At 45.9% G+C, this 18,479-nt stretch overlaps 1 protein-coding gene across 2 annotated transcripts in view; it reads left to right on the top strand.

The window, feature by feature from the left end:
- Positions 1-18,479, top strand: part of SFXN4 (sideroflexin 4) — a 36,554-nt gene that overhangs the window by 9,478 nt on the left and 8,597 nt on the right. Inside the window, exons 2-13 of one of the 2 annotated variants that reach the window (XM_077455461.1) lie at positions 1,557-1,622; positions 1,944-2,003; positions 3,613-3,639; positions 4,118-4,172; positions 7,011-7,036; positions 7,145-7,198; positions 7,273-7,332; positions 7,406-7,474; positions 10,054-10,144; positions 10,592-10,707; positions 13,022-13,095; positions 16,508-16,625. In XM_077455461.1, the coding sequence (XP_077311587.1) occupies positions 1,557-1,622; positions 1,944-2,003; positions 3,613-3,639; positions 4,118-4,172; positions 7,011-7,036; positions 7,145-7,198; positions 7,273-7,332; positions 7,406-7,474; positions 10,054-10,144; positions 10,592-10,707; positions 13,022-13,095; positions 16,508-16,625 (816 nt within the window). Of the gene's footprint in view, positions 1-1,556; positions 1,623-1,943; positions 2,004-3,612; positions 3,640-4,117; positions 4,173-7,010; positions 7,037-7,122; positions 7,199-7,272; positions 7,333-7,405; positions 7,475-10,053; positions 10,145-10,591; positions 10,708-13,021; positions 13,096-16,507; positions 16,626-18,479 lie in introns of both variants that reach the window. The other variant, XM_077455462.1, reaches the window with a different exon arrangement.

Here is an 18,479-nt window from a genome sequence, read left to right as displayed (position 1 = left end):
TCTTTAATTTTGTAGATCAGACTCTCTTATGTCACAACCAGACATTAGAGTCACAGCACAGCTCTTGGTTCTTCAGACTTCTGTCCACCTCACAGGATTGTTGTCATCACCGACTTCTGTTACTAAGTCCGAAAATGCTCTTCTGGTCACTTGTCACGGCACCAATGTAGTGATATATTATAAAGTATAGCGTTGGGTAGATGATTAATCCATTATTATAAGTACTCTTTCGCAGCAACCCAATTCTTCCAGAGAGATGCACTTTATTGACTTCCAATACAGAACAAAGTCTTGCAACAGATGACAAAATATCCAACAGAGTATATCTTACAGATCTAGAACATATTCAGATCCCCATATTCCTTAATCCTTGATGCCTTCACACACACACACACACACACACACAAACAAGACTGTCTGAATGGCAGCTTGAATGTCCTCTCAAGTACTGGTCTGACACGGTGGGGGGGGGGGGGTTCTGCTAGGTCAACCGAATGTTTCCCATGAATACCTCCCTCCAATCTTATTACCATCAATAAATACTTCTCCTATGGTCCTACATCTTCCTTAAGCTAAAACAATGCATCCATTGAAATGTTGAATTAGCTTAACAGGCCATACCTCACACACCCAGGTAGACTTGCATAAAATTAACACATCAAAGGGTCTTCAGCTGTCCCTTTGATATGTTAAAATGCAGCTGGCTTGGAGAAGTCACTCAGTCAACTGAAATCTAACTGAATTTAATCTAATTTCAATATATATAATTATATTATACAACACTGCTCTCTTCCTGTACTGCTTCTGAACCTTTCCTGTACTGCTTCTGTACTGCTCCTGCTCTTTTCCTGTACTGCTCCTGCACCTTTCCTGTACTGCTCCTGCACCTTTCCTGTGCTGCTCCTGCATGTTTTGTGTACCCTTCCTGTACTGCTCCTGCACTTTTCCTGCACTGCTCTTTATCTTTCCTGCTCTGCTCCTGCACTCTTCCTGCTTTGACAAGAACCTACTGTATTTAATGTAAGTTTCCCACTAGCAAAAGAAAAAAAAATGTTCTTCAGGCTTTTGTTAGAGACATATTTGATGATAAATGTGTTTTGAATGTGGTGGGTAATATTTGCCTTGTGGTGACATTCGTGAATCATGTGACCATCAGTGGAGTCCATACAGCAGCCATTCTCAGCCAGGGTTCCTGGGGTTCCTCCAGAGATTGCCAGAGGTTCCTTGAGCTGCGGCTGATGAACCACCTATTTGATGATGCCTACAGACTTTAAGGTTCAGCACCACTTGGCAAGCATGACACCAAATATTTTTTTAGCTATCTTTAAGGGGGGCATTCTGAGCACCACTTTAAGGGGGACATCCTTTCAGTATCAACTCCACCAATATCAGGACTCGGGAGCATTGTCTCTATTGAGCCCCGATGATTTGGTTTTAGTAAGGGTTCCTCCACACATGAAAATCATTTTTTGGGGTTCCTGTAGGGTTAAAAGGTTGAGAAAGCCTGCCATACAGACTGTTAAAGCTGAGAAGAATAATTTATTGTATCTTGTCAGTCTTTTCTGCAGAGATGTTTCTACTGGCACGATGCTCTGGATCCCTCCCTGTTGCTGTCATCCGATGTAAGTGTGCACGGCGCCCCTGACTGTTAAAGCCTTGATGTGTACAGTATGTTGTATTAGTACTAAGGGGAGGGGGAGCTTCATAACTGTTATAACTCCGCCCTGTGTATGTCAGAATGTTGTAATGGAATTATGGGGAGGAGCTCCCTGTCTCTTATGACTCCACCCTCTTCTCATACAGTATGCATAGGGGAGGAGCCTATCACTATTTGCAATAGGGGGGGATTATAGAACAATACCAGCAGAAGGCCACATTAGTATATACTGTATGTTTTCCAAAGAGCCAGATCTCCCCTCACCTCCCATTCTGTGTTGTCACAGGCTGAGATAAAAAAGCGGAAAGATCTACTGGGGACACACGGAGAGAGCGACGATGAAAAGGTGCCAACACTGCTAAACTCATATGAGTGCTGCACACTGCCGTAACCCAGAGATAAGAATCATTACATCAGTCTGTACAATAGTAACTGAGAATGGCACACAGAGTAAAGGAAGTGGTACTGTGCAGAGTCCATACATACAGAATAAGAACAGATACTGAGGATTACACCCAGAATACAGGATAACAGAAGTAGTGCTGTGCAGAGTCCATATATACAGAATAAGAACAGATACTGAGGATTACACCCAACATACAGGACAAGAGAAGAGGTACTGCGCAGAGTCCATACATACAGAATAAGAACAGATACTGAGAATTACACCCAGAATACAGGATAACAGAAGTAGTACTGTGCAGAGTCCATATATACAGAATAAGAACAGATACTGAGGATTACACCCAACATACAGGACAAGAGAAGTGGTACTGTGCAAAGTCCATACATGCAGAATAAGAACAGATACGGAGAATTACACCCAGCATACAGGACAAGAGAAGTGGTACTGTGCAGAGTCCATATATACATAATAAGAACAGATACTGAGAATTACAACCAGAATACAGGACAAGAGAAGTGGTACTGTGCAAAGTCCATATATACAGAATAAGAACAGATACTGAGGATTACACCCAACATACAGGACAAGAGAAGAGGTACTGTGCAGAGTCCATATATACAGACTAAGAACAGATACTGAGAATTACACCCAGAATACAGGATAACAGAAGTAGTACTGTGCAGAGTCCATATATACAGAATAAGAACAGATACTGAGGATTACACCCAACATACAGGACAAGAGAAGTGGTACTGCGGAGAGTCCATACATACAGAATAAGAACAGATACTGAGAATTACACCCAACATACAGGACAAGAGAAGTGGTACTGCGCAGAGTCCATACATACAGAATAAGAACAGATACTGAGAATTACACCCAGAATACAGGACAAGAGAAGAGGTACTGTGCAGAGTCCATATATACAGAATAAGAACAGATACAGAGAATTACACCCAGCATACAGGACAAGAGAAGTAGTACTGTGCAGAGTCCATACATACAGAATAAGGACAGATACCGAGAATTACACACAGCATACAGGACAAGAGAAGTGGTACTGTGCAGAGTCCATACATACAGAATAAGAACAGATACTGAGGATTACACCCAACATACAGGACAAGAGAAGTGGTACTGTGCAAAGTACATACATGCAGAATAAGAACAGATACAGAGAATTACACCCAGCATACAGGACAAGAGAAGTAGTACTGTGCAGAGTCCATACATACAGAATAAGGACAGATACCGAGAATTACACACAGCATACAGGACAAGAGAAGTGGTACTGTGCAGAGTCCATACATACAGAATAAGAACAGATACTGAGGATTACACCCAACATACAGGACAAGAGAAGTGGTACTGTGCAGAGTCCATATATACATAATAAGAACAGATACTGAGAATTACACCCAAAACAAAGGACAAGAGCAGTAGTACTGTGCAGCAGAGTCCATTCACACAATATAAGAACAGATGGTGAGAATGACCCAGTGCAGGGAGTGTACTCGGATGGTGGTGACCCTTTATGTTCTCTGTGCAGGTGGCGGAGGCCCGGAGGTTGGTCCAGGTGAGACACTTTTGATATCTATATACATGTCAGACTGTGGGGAAAGTTGTGTGAGTCTTGTGCTGTCCCCTAGACTGTAGAGTGTCACAGCAGACACCCCTTATTACATAGTCATCTGGGCTGGAAATAAAAGTCAGTTTAGTACAACCATAGCAAGAAAAAGGCCTCCCTACCCCAATGATTCAGACATAAGAAAGACCTCCAGCCCTCCCCAAATATCCAAACATAGGAAAGACCTCCCCTCTATTGATCCAGACATAAGAAACAACCCCCCCCCTCCCCCCTTAATGAGACACAGGAAAGACTGCCCCAAATCCCCCCCCCCCATCCAATGATCCAGTCATAGGACTTTGCACATGTGTTTTCTCTCTAATAGTATTCCTGCAATACTTGCCATGTGTGACCTCTGCCTGAATGTATTCTTGTCATATCTAATGTCTAAATCTAACAAACCTGACATTTCTCTCACAATGTACAGGTGTCTGTGCACCCTGATACTGGCACCATCACCCCTTTACTCTTCAGACCGACTGGTAAGTGACTGATATGTAGAATTTCAATCCATATCAGAACAAATCCCCAGAACAGAGTTATGCAGAACTGGGAGAGTCCCAGAAACATGTATTCATCCAACAGGAAGCTGTAACATGTTGTGTACACCCCTCTACCATGTACCTTGTGGCATACATCTCTAAACATAGTACCATGTTATATAAAGCCCCCCCATGTGCCGTGTACATATCTCCACCATGTACTGTGCTGTGTACATATCTCCACTAAGGATGAGCTCAGGCGTGTTAGCATGGTCCACGTGTAGAGCATGCGAGGAAGTCGGCGCAGTGCTCCGCTAATCACAGGCAGTGAGACATTGCCCGATCTCTGCAGCCGTGCATTCGGGCAATGTCTCGCTGCCTGTGATTAGCACAGCGCTGCGCCAACTTCCTGGCGGGCTCTGCACGTGGACCATGCTAACACGCCTGAACTCATCCTTAATCTCCACCATGTACTGTGCAGTGTACACGTCTCCACCATGTACTGTGCAGTGTACACGTCTCCACCATGTACTGTGCAGTGTACACGTCTCCACCATGTACTGTGCAGTGTACACGTCTCCACCATGTACTGTGCAGTGTACACGTCTCCACCATGTACTGTGCAGTGTACACGTCTCCACCATGTATTGTGCAGTGTACACGTCTCCACCATGTATTGTGCAGTGTACACGTCTCCACCATGTACTGTGCAGTGTACACGTCTCCACCATGTACTGTGCCGTGTACACGTCTCCACCATGTCCTGTGCCGTGTACACGTCTCCACCATGTCCTGTGCCATGTACACGTCTCCACCATGTTCTGTGCCGTGTACACGTCTCCACCATGTACTGTGCCGTGTACACGTCTCCACCATGTACTGTGCTGTTTACATATCTCCACCATGTACCGTACTGTATACATCCCTCTACAGCAGGCATGTCCAAAGTCTGGCCTGTGGGCCAATTGCGGCCCATGTTCCATTTTTAATATGGCTCCACTGTTAATTTGGAGATATATATATATAGTTTTGTTGTCCCCAACGAATCCCCCAAGTGCCACTCAGGACTAAGCATGAGGTCGGGCGTGTTCACAACTCCACATGCTTGAGCCCGCCGGGAAGCTGACAGCGCACAGCGCCAACCACAGGCACTGAGACATTTCCCGGTCCGCAGCTGCAGAGATCAGGAAATGTCTCAGTGCCTGTGGTTGCGCTGTCAGCTTCCCGGTGGGCTCAAGCATGTGGAGTATATGCCGTTTGCAAAAAACTTTCCATAAAATAGTTAATTTGCATTTAATTTTAATGGTTCAAAGAATGTCAGGCAAAATGGTCGGCTCTCACGCATGTTCACTTCATCAAATCTGGCCCTCTTTGAAAAAAGTGTGGACACCCCTGCTCTACAGTGTACTGTAGTGTATACATCCCTCTGTCGTGTACTGTATACATCCCCTACCATGTACCTTGCTGTGTGCATCCCTCTACCATGTACTGTATCATCCCCTACCATGTACTGTATACATCCCTCTGCCATATACTGTACTGTATACATCCCCTACCATGTACCCTGCTGTGTACATCCCTTTACCATGTACTGTATACATCCCTCTGCCGTATACTGTACTGTATACATCCCCTACCATGTACTGTATACATCCCTCTGCCATATACTGTACTGTATACATCCCCTACCATGTACTGTATACACCCCTCTGCTGTATACTGTACTGTATTCATCCCCTACCATGTACCCTGCTGTGTGCATCCCTCTGCCGTATACTGTACTGTATACATCCCTCTACCATGTACTTGTGCCATGTATGTCCCTCACTCATGCACCATGCTGTGTACCCATCTCTGCTGTGTACACCCCTCTGCTCTGTACTGTGACTTATGCATTTGAGTCTTCCCCTTTAACCACTTCAGCCCCGGAAGGATTTAACCACTTAATGAACAGGCCATTTTTAGCTATACGGCACTGCATAGTTTTTAACTGACATGCGACGGTGTACCCAAACAAAATTGATTTTTTCCCCCAAATAGAGCTTTCTTTTGGTGGTATTTGATCACCTCTGCGGTTTTTATTTTTTGCGCTATAAACAAAAAAAATAAAAAAATGAAGATTTTGAAAAAAAACAGTATTTTTTACTTTTTTGCTATAATATCCAAAAAAGAAAACAAATTTCTTCATCAGTTTAGGCCAATATGTATTCTAATACATAATCTAAGCGTGTATTGATTGGTTTGCGCAAAAGTTATAGCGTCTACAAAATAAGGGATATATTTATGGCATTTTTATTAAATTTTTTTTTTACTAGTACTATTACTGTATAAATGTAAATTACTGTATAAAAGTAGATTACTGTATAAATAACACTGGCAGGAAAGGGGTTAACACTAGGGGGTGATCAAGGGGTTAAATGTGTTCCCTGAGAGGTGTTTCTAACTGTGGGGGAAGGGGACTGACAGGGAGTAGAGAGAGATCTCTGTTCCTGATCACTAGGAACAGACAATCACTCGGTACTCCCCTGACAGAACAGGGATCTGTTTGTTCACATTGACAGATCCCCATTCTGGCTCTCTGTGGAGTGATTGCGGGTGGCCAGTGGACATCGTTGGTGCAGGCCACATGCATCGGTTTCAGTGACGAGGCACGCCCGCTGTTTTTATTGCATGAAACGACGTACACCTACGGTGATTCGCGCAGTAGAGATGACATGCCGCAGTATAATTAGGGTGGCTGGTCGGCAAGTGGTTAATAAATAAAACTCAGCACCTTCTAGGCCATCATGTGGTCCTTGTATGTAGATTTTCACATGATATCTTTTCTTGATATTTCAGCATTCCTGTTTGCGGGGAGTCCACTGGTGAGTCCCCACATTTGTGTGGCATATATGTAGACGTGTGAATTGTCCCCTTTTATGGCCAGGCTGGGTAGGTATATTATGTACAGCTCCCTCTGTGTCCCTTTACAGTTGGTCACCACGTTATTGCCTCACCAAGGTGTGATGTCTGCATTCATCTCTCAGGTAAGATAATTCTCTAAGCTGCTCCAGGGCCCTGAAGACGTCTACATGTATATAATGTGTGCCGTGTGTTGTAGCTTTTCTTCCAGGTGTACAGTGCTGGATTCACAGTGATAAACAGGAATCTCTCTGGGAAGGTCAGTACTGGTCTGGGGGAGGAGGATTGGTTGGGGTGATAGGTGACCTGACCTTACTCCCTGCTTCCTACAGGCCAAGAACTTGCTGTCCCAGCATCCTCTCTACCTGTCTGGGTCTGTACTTTGCGTGGCTTGTTTTGGGGTGAGTCAAATATAGTCTTTTATCCCTGAATCCTCTGTACTTGTGTGCGTCTGCACTGTAACTGGCATGTGTTGGGGTGAGTGAGGCATAATCTTCATGTGATTAATAATAAACACTCTCTACACTTAGGGTGAAGATTTATGGGGGGGGGGGCAGTGTTGGAGGTAGCAGTGTACTGGGGGAGGCAGTGTTGGAGGTAGAGGTGAACTGGGGGAGGCAGTGTTGGAGGCAGAGGTGTACTACTGAGGGGGCAGCGTTGGAGGTAGAGGTTTACTGGGGGGGTGGGCAGCGTTGGAGGTAGAGGTGTACTGGGGGGGCAGCGTTGGAGGTAGAGGTGTACTGGGGGGGTGGGCAGCATTGGAGGTAGAGGTTTACTGGGGGGGGGGCAGCGTTGGAGGTAGAGGGTGTACTGGGGGAGGCAGAATTAGAGGTAGAGTTGTACTGGGGGAGGCAGCGTTGGAGATAGAGGTGTACAGGGGGAGGCAGCATTGGAGGTAGAGGTGTACTGGGGGAGGTAGAGGTGTACTGGGGGGGAGGGGGGCAGCATTGGAGGTAGAGCAACATTGGAGGTAGAGTTGTACTGGGGGAGGCAGCGTTGATAGTAGAGGTGTACTGGGAGAGGCAGCGTTGGAGGTAGAGGTGTACTGGGAGAGGCAGCGTTGGAGGTAGAGGTGTACAGGGAGAGGCAGCGTTGGAGGTAGAGGTGTACTGGGGGAGGCAGCGTTGGAGGTAGAGGTGTACTGGGGGAGGTAGAGTTGTACTGGGGGAGGTAGCATTGGAGGTAGAGGTGTAGTGGGGGAGGCAGTGTTTGGAGGTAGAAGTGTACTGGGGGAGGCAGCGTTAGAGGTGTACTGGGGGAGGCAGCGTTGGAGGTAGAGCTGTACTAAGGGGGGGCAGCGTTGGAGGTAGAGGTGTACTGGGGGAGGCAGCGTTGGAGGTAGAATTGTACTGGGGGAGGCAACGTTGGAGGTAGAGGTGTACTGGGGGAAGCAGCGTTGGAGGTAGAGGTGTACTGGGGGAGGCGGCGTTGGAGGTAGAGGTGTACTGGGGGAGGCGGCGTTGGAGGTAGAGGTGTACTGGGGGAGGCGGCGTTGGAGGTAGAGGTGTACTGGGGGAGGCAGCGTTGGTGGTAGAGGTGTACTGGGGGAGGCAGCGTTAGAGGTGTACTGGGGGGGGGCAGCGTTGGAGGTAGAGGTGTACTGGGGGGGTGGGCAGCATTGGATGTAGAGGTTCACTGGGGGGGGGGGCCGCGTTGGAGGTAGAGGTGTACTGGGGGAGGCAGTATTGGAGGTAGAGGTGTACTGGGGGAGGCAGCATTGGAGGTAGAGTTGTACTGGGGGAGGTAGCGTTGGAGGTAGAGGTGTACTGGGGGAGGCAGCATTGGAGGTAGAGGTGTACTGGGGGAGGTAGAGGTGTACTGGGGGGGGGGGGGCAGCATTGGAGGTAGAGCAACATTGGAGGTAGAGTTGTACTGGGGGAGGCAGCGTTGGTGGTAGAGGTGTACTGGGAGAGGCAGCGTTGGAGGTAGAGGTGTACTGGGAGAGGCAGTGTTGGAGGTAGAGGTGTACTGGGAGAGGCAGTGTTGGAGGTAGAGGTGTACTGGGAGAGGCAGCGTTGGAGGTAGAGGTGTACTGGGAGAGGCAGTGTTGGAGGTAGAGGTGTACTGGGGGAGGCAGCATTGGAGGTAGAGGTGTAGTGGGGGAGGCAGTGTTGGAGGTGGAGGTGTACTAGGGGAGGTAGAGTTGTACTGGGGGAGGTAGCATTGGAGGTAGAAGTGTACTGGGGGAGGCAGCGTTAGAGGTAGAAGTGTACTGGGGGAGGCGGCGTTGGAGGTAGAGGTGTACTGGGGGAGGCGGCGTTGGAGGTAGAGGTGTACTGGGGGAGGCAGCATTAGAGGTAGAGTTGTACTGGGGGAGGTGTTGGAGGTAGAGGTGTACTGGGGGAGGTGTTGGAGGTAGAGGTGTACTGGGGAGGCGTTGGAGGCTGGGGCTGCACTAATGGGGCTGCACTGATAGGCTGCATTCATGGGCACTGATGAGCAATGATAGGCTGCATTCATGGGCACTGATAAAGTTGTTAATATTTATTTTTGTAACTTAATTCGGCATAAAACACTGCGCTATATTATTCTTATTTTTTAATTTGCTATTATTTTTCCCCACTAAAGTGAAGTTACTCTTTAAGCTGGGTACACACAGATTTAAATTCTGCCAGTTTGGCAGGGACCAGACACTTTTCGATCTGTGTGTGTGACCCTCCTGGTTTGACAGAACCTGATTGCTAGCACAGGACTGCTGGCAAACCTCCTTCAGTGAGAGATTTGCAGCCAATCGGCTGCAGCACCGATCAGTGTATTCTGACAGTGGAGTCCCCACTGTCAGAATACAATGTTCTATCAAGGAAGATTCCTGCATCCACCTTGCTTGTGTGGATACAGGAATCTGTTAGTTTGTTAGCGGGCAGGCTGAAAGAGAAAAAAAAAAAGGGGGATACCCAGCCTTACATGGGGGGGGGGGGGGTTACAGCATGTGGTGGAGATATGTTACTGTTCATGGATGCCTCACTGTTGTCACCTGCAGGCTATGCCGCTTTATGTTGTGAAAAGGTTGAAACTCAGCGGTCCATCAACACACAGCTTTATTGGTAGAATACTGCCTCCTCCACTGTTAGGTAAGTAAGGGGTATATGAGAGTGATGCATGAGCGAGGTGTGTGAGTGCAGAGTAATGTGTGAATGTGGTGTGTGCTAATCAATTGTGGGAGTGCAGTGTGTGCATGTGGTGTGGGAATGCAATCTGTGAGCATAATGTGAAAGCAGTATGTGAGTGCAATGTGTGAGTGTGCTTTGGGTCATCTGAGTGCAATGTCACCACGTTGTGTGAGTGAAGTTTGTGACCTCATTGTCTGTGGTGCGTAAGTGCAATGTGAGAGTTTGGCATGTTAGTACAATAAGTTAGTGCGTTGTGTGAGCTTGGTGTGCGAGTGCAATATGTGTGATTGCAATGTGTGCGCTTTGTATACGATTTTGGTTTGGTCTGTGAAATGCACATCTCATCGATTAAAGCTGAGTGCGCCATAATGTGTCTCGCCATACTGATCATGTGATGTGCATTTTCAGCATTGCTGGGTGGCCTGAACGTTTTACTTGTGAGAAGTTCTGAAATGGATAGAGGAATTCAGGTTGTGGACCAAGCAGGAAATGTTGTCGGTGTGTCTCCTTCAGCTGGAAAAAAGGTAATGTCTGAAATTCCTCCCCCCCCAGATTGACTAACCCAGCCTGGTGCATAACCTTCCCCTTTCAATAATACCCCTTCCCCATTGGTCGCTAACCAGTTGTGACCATTCTAAACATTCTCATTCTTTCCAGCAAACCCATCAACTGTGCTTAAAGTGGTTGTAAAGCCAAAACATTACTTGTAAAGTCAGAAGGTTTTTAATCTTAATGCATTCTATGCCTTCTGTGTGCAGCAGATCCCCTCAGCCCCCCTAATACCTACCTGAGGTCCATTTCTATCTACTGATGTTGCAAGAGTGTCTTGGCTGCCCGAGGATACTCTCCTCACTCTGAGACATTTGCTCCCGCTGCTGTCAAGCAAAGTCAGCCAGCCAATGAGAAGGGAAAGGGGGTGGGGTTGGGCCACAGCTCCATGTCTGAATGGACACAGGGAGCTGTGGCTCAGCTCGGGTGCCTCATAGCAAGCTGCTTGCTGTGGGGGCACTCAACATGAGGGAGGGACCAGAACCACCAAAGAGGGACCCGAGAAGAGGAGGATCTGGGCTGCTCTGTGCAAAACCACTGCACAGAGCAGGTAAGTGTAATATGTTGTTTTTATAAGGTAAAAATAAGTGTAGCACTAACCCCCGAAGGAGCTGCTGGTTATTTTTGGGCTTACCGTCACCTTCCGTTCTCCTTGTTGCACGTCTAGGGGATGTCCCGTGGTAGATGGCCCAGTAACTTGAGACTGACAACAGATCCACTTGAATGGATTTTATTTGCAAACTCAGACAATTGAACAGTCTATCAACTTGGGATCAGAGGGTTGGAAAAGGAAGTTCAGGTACTCTTAATTTCAAAGTCCAAAACATTAAAGAACTTGCTTACTTTGACTGCATCCAGAGAATAGCCATTTGCAGCTGGATGAACACTCAGGTTGGACAGTTCCTCTCTCACAAGGATTAGCAGCCAACAAGGTGCTTACTCAGGAACAAAGTCTTTGTCACAGATGTTGTTGCAGAACATGTAGGGAAACAAAGCTTTAGAACACTTGTGGGATACCTGGATTTTTCATCCTGCTTGGCGATATCCACAAGACCGGATTCTCTTGGTTACTTCAGCCCTTCCAGGCTCTTGTTAAGAAAACCAACCCTTACGTGGTGTTCTTCTAAAGAGTCCTCCCCTGGAATGCTTGAAGTATAATGGGTCTCTCCCGACCGGAGACGGCACCCAACCACCTCGGAATCCTCCTTTAGTTTCCTTGCCTCAGGCTAGCCAGCCCTGAGACATTAAAGTCGGGTTGATCCGCACCCCAGGCCATAGCCTTTCTGGGGGCTGGTCAAGAGGACCAGGACTATGTAAATCAGCACTTCATACTGGACCAGAACCACGTGACGTCCACATCTTAAATACCCTCTCCCAGAGGGCACAGCGAGAGGGCCACTTCCACTGACCTGGCTCAGAGAGAGAGTAATTTAAACACCTGACCAGACTATAGTTCCACGCCTGCCACCAGAGACGGTGCCCCCTGTGGCCAGGCTGAACATCTCACAGTCCAGTCAGACTGATGCAGAGGTCCAAGTTAGACAAATAAACCCAAACCAAACTGCAGTTTAGGTAAAGTTTAACTTTGAAAAACGCATAGCGGTGCTCTTCAGGAGCCCGCCGCTACACAAGGTGTAAAACAGCCCTTACCCTGCAAGTCTTGGCTGTCATTTTGACAGTCAGGAATCGTTGGTAAGAGTGGGGAGTAGTGGCAGAGGGACCGGGTGTGCTACGTATGTTGTGTGTACTTTACATTTTTTGGGAGCATAAGTAACACTCCCATGTTATGCAAGCTGTTAAAGTCCATGTAAAATTAAATTTTCATCTAACATGACCCTGTCTACAGGGTGTCAATGCTGCTGTGTGACTGGAGAACAAGCAGCGTTGTCACCTTGTTATAGGAAGTGAAAACATAGCAGATCTACTGCCAGGATTAACAGGTAATAAAACTATGTTATGGGTAGACTTACACTAGTCACTTGAATCAACCTAATAGATTTCATGTCCCAAAGGAAATAGGAAGCTGATTGATGTAGATATTCATCAAGTTCTTGTGAACCTGCAGCATGACTGTGTAGTGCAACCACCCTCTCCTGCTCCAGTGTGTGTGGGGGGAGCTGCAATAGCAATGCATTTATTGAGAATTATAGCTGTTTAAATGCTGAGGAGTCCGGCAACCAGAAGGGATTATTAATTGGAGCACCCAGCCTCATTTCCGTTAATTCATTTTAATGTAAAATCTCAATATCTTACTGGAGTGCCCCTTTAACATCAAATCATTTCTTTCAGGCAGTGAAGGAAACTGCTCTCTCTAGAGCATTTTTATGCGGTGTCACAGCACTCACCCCCTCATTGGTGAGAAGGTAAGTGCCCTCCCCTGCTCAGTCTGCTGAACTATCTCTCCCAACCTTCTCAGAGAGTCATATTGGACACAGCCTCATTTTCTCATGGTGTAAACTGTGCTACATGACTTCTCATTATGCAAAAATCTGAAAATATGAAGCTGCAGATTGTACAATATAATGGTCTCGCAGATTGTGCTATATGATGCCCTGGTGGAGTGCTCACTGCATGACTGTCTGGAAGCATGCAGATTGTATAATATGATGGTTGGAGGAGTGCAGATTGTACAATATGATGGTTGGAGGAGTGCAGATTGTACAATATGATGATGGTTGCAGGAGTGCAGATTGTATGATATGATGGTTGGGGGAGTGCAGATTGTATGATATGATGGTTGGGGGAGTGCAGATTGTACAATATGATGGTTGGAGGAGTGCAGATTGTACAATATGATGGTTGGAGGAGTGCAGATTGTACAGTATGATGGTTGGGGGAGTGCAGATTGTACAATATGATGGTTGGAGGAGTGCAGATTGTATGATATGATGGTTGGAGGGTGCAGATTGTACAATATGATGGTTGGAGGAGTGCAGATTGTACAATATGATGATGGTTGCAGGAGTGCAATTGTATGATATGATGGTTGGGGGAGTGCAGCTTGTATGATATGATGGTTGGGGGAGTGCAGCTTGTATGATATGATGGTTGGAGGAGTGCAGATTGTACAATATGATGGTTGGGGGAGTGCAGATTGTACAATATGATGGTTGGGGGAGTGCAGATTGTACAATATGATGGTTGGAGGAGTGCAGATTGTACAATATGATGGTTGGGGGAGTGCAGATTGTACAATATGATGGTTGGAGGAGTGCAGATTGTACGATATGATGGTTGGAGGAGTGCAGATTGTACGATATGATGGTTGGAGGAGTGCAGATTGTACGATATGATGGTTGGGGGAGTGCAGATTGTACGATATGATGGTTGGGGGAGTGCAGATTGTATGATATGATGGTTGGAGGGTGCAGATTGTATGATATGATGGTTGAAGGAGTGCAGATTGTACAATATGATGGTTGGGGGAGTGCAGATTGTACAATATGATGGTTGGAGGAGTGCAGATTGTACAATATGATGGTTGGGGGAGTGCAGATTGTACGATATGATGGTTGGAGGAGTGCAGATTGTATGATATGATGGTTGGAGGAGTGCAGATTGTACGATATGATGGTTGGAGGAGTGCAGATTGTACGATATGATGGTTGGAGGAGTGCAGATTGTACAATATGATATGATGGTTGGAGGAGTGCAGATTGTACAATATGATGGTTGGGGGAGTGCAGATTGTATGATATGATGGTTGGAGGAGTGCAGATTGTATGATATGATGGTTGGGGGAGTGCAGATTGTATGATATGATGGTTGGAGGAGTGCAGATTGTACAATATGATGGTTGGAGGAGTGCAGATTGTACAATATGATGGTTGGAGGAGTGCAGATTGTACAATATGATGGTTGGAGGAGTGCAGATTGTACAATATGATGGTTGGGGGAGTGCAGATTGTATGATATGATGGTTGGAGGAGTGCAGATTGTACAATATGATGGTTAGAGGGTGCAGATTGTACAATATGATGGTTGGAGGAGTGCAGATTGTACAATATGATGGTTGGAGGAGTGCAGATTGTACAATATGATGGTTGGGGGAGTGCAGATTGTACAATATGATGGTTGGAGGAGTGCAGATTGTACAATATGATGGTTGGGGGAGTGCAGATTGTACAATATGATGGTTGGAGGAGTGCAGATTGTACGATATGATGGTTGGAGGAGTGCAGATTGTACAATATGATGGTTGGAGGAGTGCAGATTGTACGATATGATGGTTGGGGGAGTGCAGATTGTACGATATGATGGTTGGGGGAGTGCAGATTGTATGATATGATGGTTGGAGGGCGCAGATTGTATGATATGATGGTTGGAGGAGTGCAGATTGTACAATATGATGGTTGGGGGAGTGCAGATTGTACAATATGATGGTTGGAGGAGTGCAGATTGTACAATATGATGGTTGGGGGAGTGCAGATTGTACGATATGATGGTTGGAGGAGTGCAGATTGTATGATATGATGGTTGGAGGAGTGCAGATTGTACGATATGATGGTTGGAGGAGTGCAGATTGTACGATATGATGGTTGGAGGAGTGCAGATTGTACAATATAATATGATGGTTGGAGGAGTGCAGATTGTACAATATGATGGTTGGGGGAGTGCAGATTGTATGATATGATGGTTGGAGGAGTGCAGATTGTATGATATGATGGTTGGGGGAGTGCAGATTGTATGATATGATGGTTGGAGGAGTGCAGATTGTACAATATGATGGTTGGAGGAGTGCAGATTGTACAATATGATGGTTGGAGGAGTGCAGATTGTACAATATGATGGTTGGAGGAGTGCAGATTGTACAATATGATGGTTGGGGGAGTGCAGATTGTATGATATGATGGTTGGAGGAGTGCAGATTGTACAATATGATGGTTAGAGAGTGCAGATTGTACAATATGATGGTTGGAGGAGTGCAGATTGTACAATATGATGGTTGGAGGGTGCAGATTGTATGATATGATGGTTGGGGGAGTGCAGATTGTACGATATGATGGTTGGAGGGTGCAGATTGTATGATATGATGGTTGGGGGAGTGCAGATTGTATGATATGATGGTTGGGGGAGTGCAGATTGTATGATATGATGGTTGGAGGGTGCAGATTGTATGATATGATGGTTGGGGGAGTGCAGATTGTATGATATGATGGTTGGAGGGTGCAGATTGTATGATATGATGGTTGGGGGAGTGCAGATTGTATGATATGATGGTTGGAGGGTGCAGATTGTATGATATGATGGTTGGGGGAGTGCAGATTGTATGATATGATGGTTGGAGGGTGCAGATTGTATGATATGATGGTTGGGGGAGTGCAGATTTATGATATGATGGTTGGCGGAGTGCAGATTGTACAATATGATGGTTGGTGGGGTGCAGATTGTACGATTATGATGGTTAGGGGAGTGCAGATTGTACAATATGATGGTTGGTGGAGTGCAGATTGTACGATTATGATGGTTAGGGGAGTGCTGACTGCTCAATATGATGGTCTGGCAGGGTACAGTTTGCACAATAAGATGCTCTGATGGGTGCTGACTCTACAATACGATTCTCAGTTTGAATTTATAATATAAAAATCTTGTAATCTGGTAACAGTACAGCTGCACTTTATGGTGAAATAGGAACACCCTCTGGGTGTTAGATGTTGGAATTTCCATGACTGCTTTTATTTGTGGCAAATGTCATGTGACTGAGGAGTGCTGCCCTCAGAGAAGCACGTGACTGAACTCATCATCCTAATGATTTTTTTTCCCCCTCCTCTATAGATCTCCTCACATGCTCCGTAATCCTGGAATTTTTACGGTTGTTAAACTTCTGATTGCTACTCTCACCTTTGGGATAATGACTCCAATATCCTTTGCCTTATTTCCGCAGCAAGGAAAGGTATGTTCCAAGGCCATCCCACTGCTTGTTTTAGGACAATCTGTTATAATTATCCAGAGGATGACAGCCCCCCAAGTCTGCAGCACTGAATAATGGAATTTTATGCAATGCCTTGCTCGGAGTCCATTGAGGGACACAGGATTTTGAGGACAACTGGGTTATACTGCTGCCTACAGAAGGATTGGACATTAGAAGACTGTAGACTGGCTCTAGCAAATATAACCCCTTCAACAGTTAGCATGCTTCAGTCTGTAGTATGCAATACCAGGAGCAGTGCTCATAATCACGGGAGGAGTGGGATAATCTATGTTCCTCCCAAGAAAAAGATTTTAGAATGAGTACAAAAATCCTGTTTTTCGTATCATTCATTGAGGGAAACAGGATTCTGGGACAACAGAAGTCCATCAGATAGGTGGGTAGCACAGGCAAACGGGCCAAAAAAAAAGAAAGTGTGGGCAATTTGCAGAGCTGCCTTGTGACACTTTGCATACAAAATTGAAATGGACAGACGCCAAATCATCCAGTTGGTGAAACCTTGAGAAAATGTATACAAAAGTCAATGGGCAGTCTTAGAGACAGTGCTCACATATCCAGTAGAGTAAGCTTTCAAAGGAAATCCAGGAACATAGAAATGGTGAAACTGGAGCCTAAGACCCCTTTCACACTGGGGCATTTTTCATGTGTTTTTCAGGAGCTTTAGCATAAAAAAAAAGCACATGTGAAGCACTTGAAAGAAGCCTCATCCGCAATCCCAAAATGAAAGTCCAAGTGCTTTAAGAGCCCTTTCACGCTGCCAGCGCCCGAAAAATGCTTGTAAACCGCTACTTTACCAGCGTTTTTCGAGCACTAGTGAGGCGCTTTTAACCCCTGCTAGCAGCCAAATAAAGGGTTAAAAGCGCCCACAAAGCGACGCTGCCAAAAGCGCTTTGCAGTCGCTTTTCAGGCGCTTCCCATTGATTTCAACGCTGCAAAGAAGCTGCTTGCAGGACTTTTTTTGATGCCCTGCCAGCACAGTGTGAAAGCACTCAGGCTTTCACATTGGGATTTCAGTTGTGGCTTCTTTCCGGCGCTTTTTTTTTTTAAGCTAAAGCACCTGAAAAACACCCCAGTATGAAAGGGATCTCAGTGTGAAAGCACTCAGGCTTTTACATTGGGATTGCAGATGAGGCTTCTTTCAAGCACTTTACAGGTGCTTTTTTTAATGCTAAAGAGCCTGACAGAAAGTGCAGCCGAGCGATCCACACGGAATGCTCTGACCACATTTGGGCAATGAAGGGAAATCTCCTTTTAGTTAAATGGCACTAAACAAAAGGATGGCAAGACAATATCCTCAGTAAGGCGAAAGGCCTTCCTTCCAAAGGTGGCTTCAGCCTAGGTTTTAAAACGACTCTATTCCTGTGAAGAATCAAGAGTTACCTACAGGTAGAGCTGCACGATTCTGGGAAAAATGAGAATCGCGATTCTTTTGCTTAGAATAAAGATCACGATTCTTTAAAATGGTAATTTAAAAAAGAAAAATCAGCTGTAGATGGCGCATGCGCAATCAACATGCCGCTCGCTCCCGATGCTCGGGGCTGGTTAGTCATTTAATACAGCAAGTTGTATGGTTATAAAGCCAGCAAGGGGCGGATGTATGGTTATAAAGATAGAAAGGGGCGGATGATTTTCTCAAAGGTGCGGATGTATGGTTATACATTCACGATGCTCGGGGCTGGTTATTATAATGGGCGGATGCTTTTCTCCATACATCCGCCCCTTTGAGAAAAGCACCCATTATAATAACCAGCCCAGAGCATCGTGTTGATTGTTCAATGTATAACCATACATCCACCCCTTGCTGTATTAAATGAATAA

Source organism: Lithobates pipiens, unplaced genomic scaffold (genome assembly GCF_037356315.1).
Source record: "Lithobates pipiens isolate NorthernLeopardFrog02 unplaced genomic scaffold, aLitPip1_a1.2 Scaffold_25, whole genome shotgun sequence".
Lineage (NCBI taxonomy): Eukaryota > Metazoa > Chordata > Amphibia > Anura > Ranidae > Lithobates > Lithobates pipiens.
The sequence above is the reverse complement of the archived record's forward strand: the minus strand, read 5'-3'. Positions and strand labels throughout refer to the sequence as shown.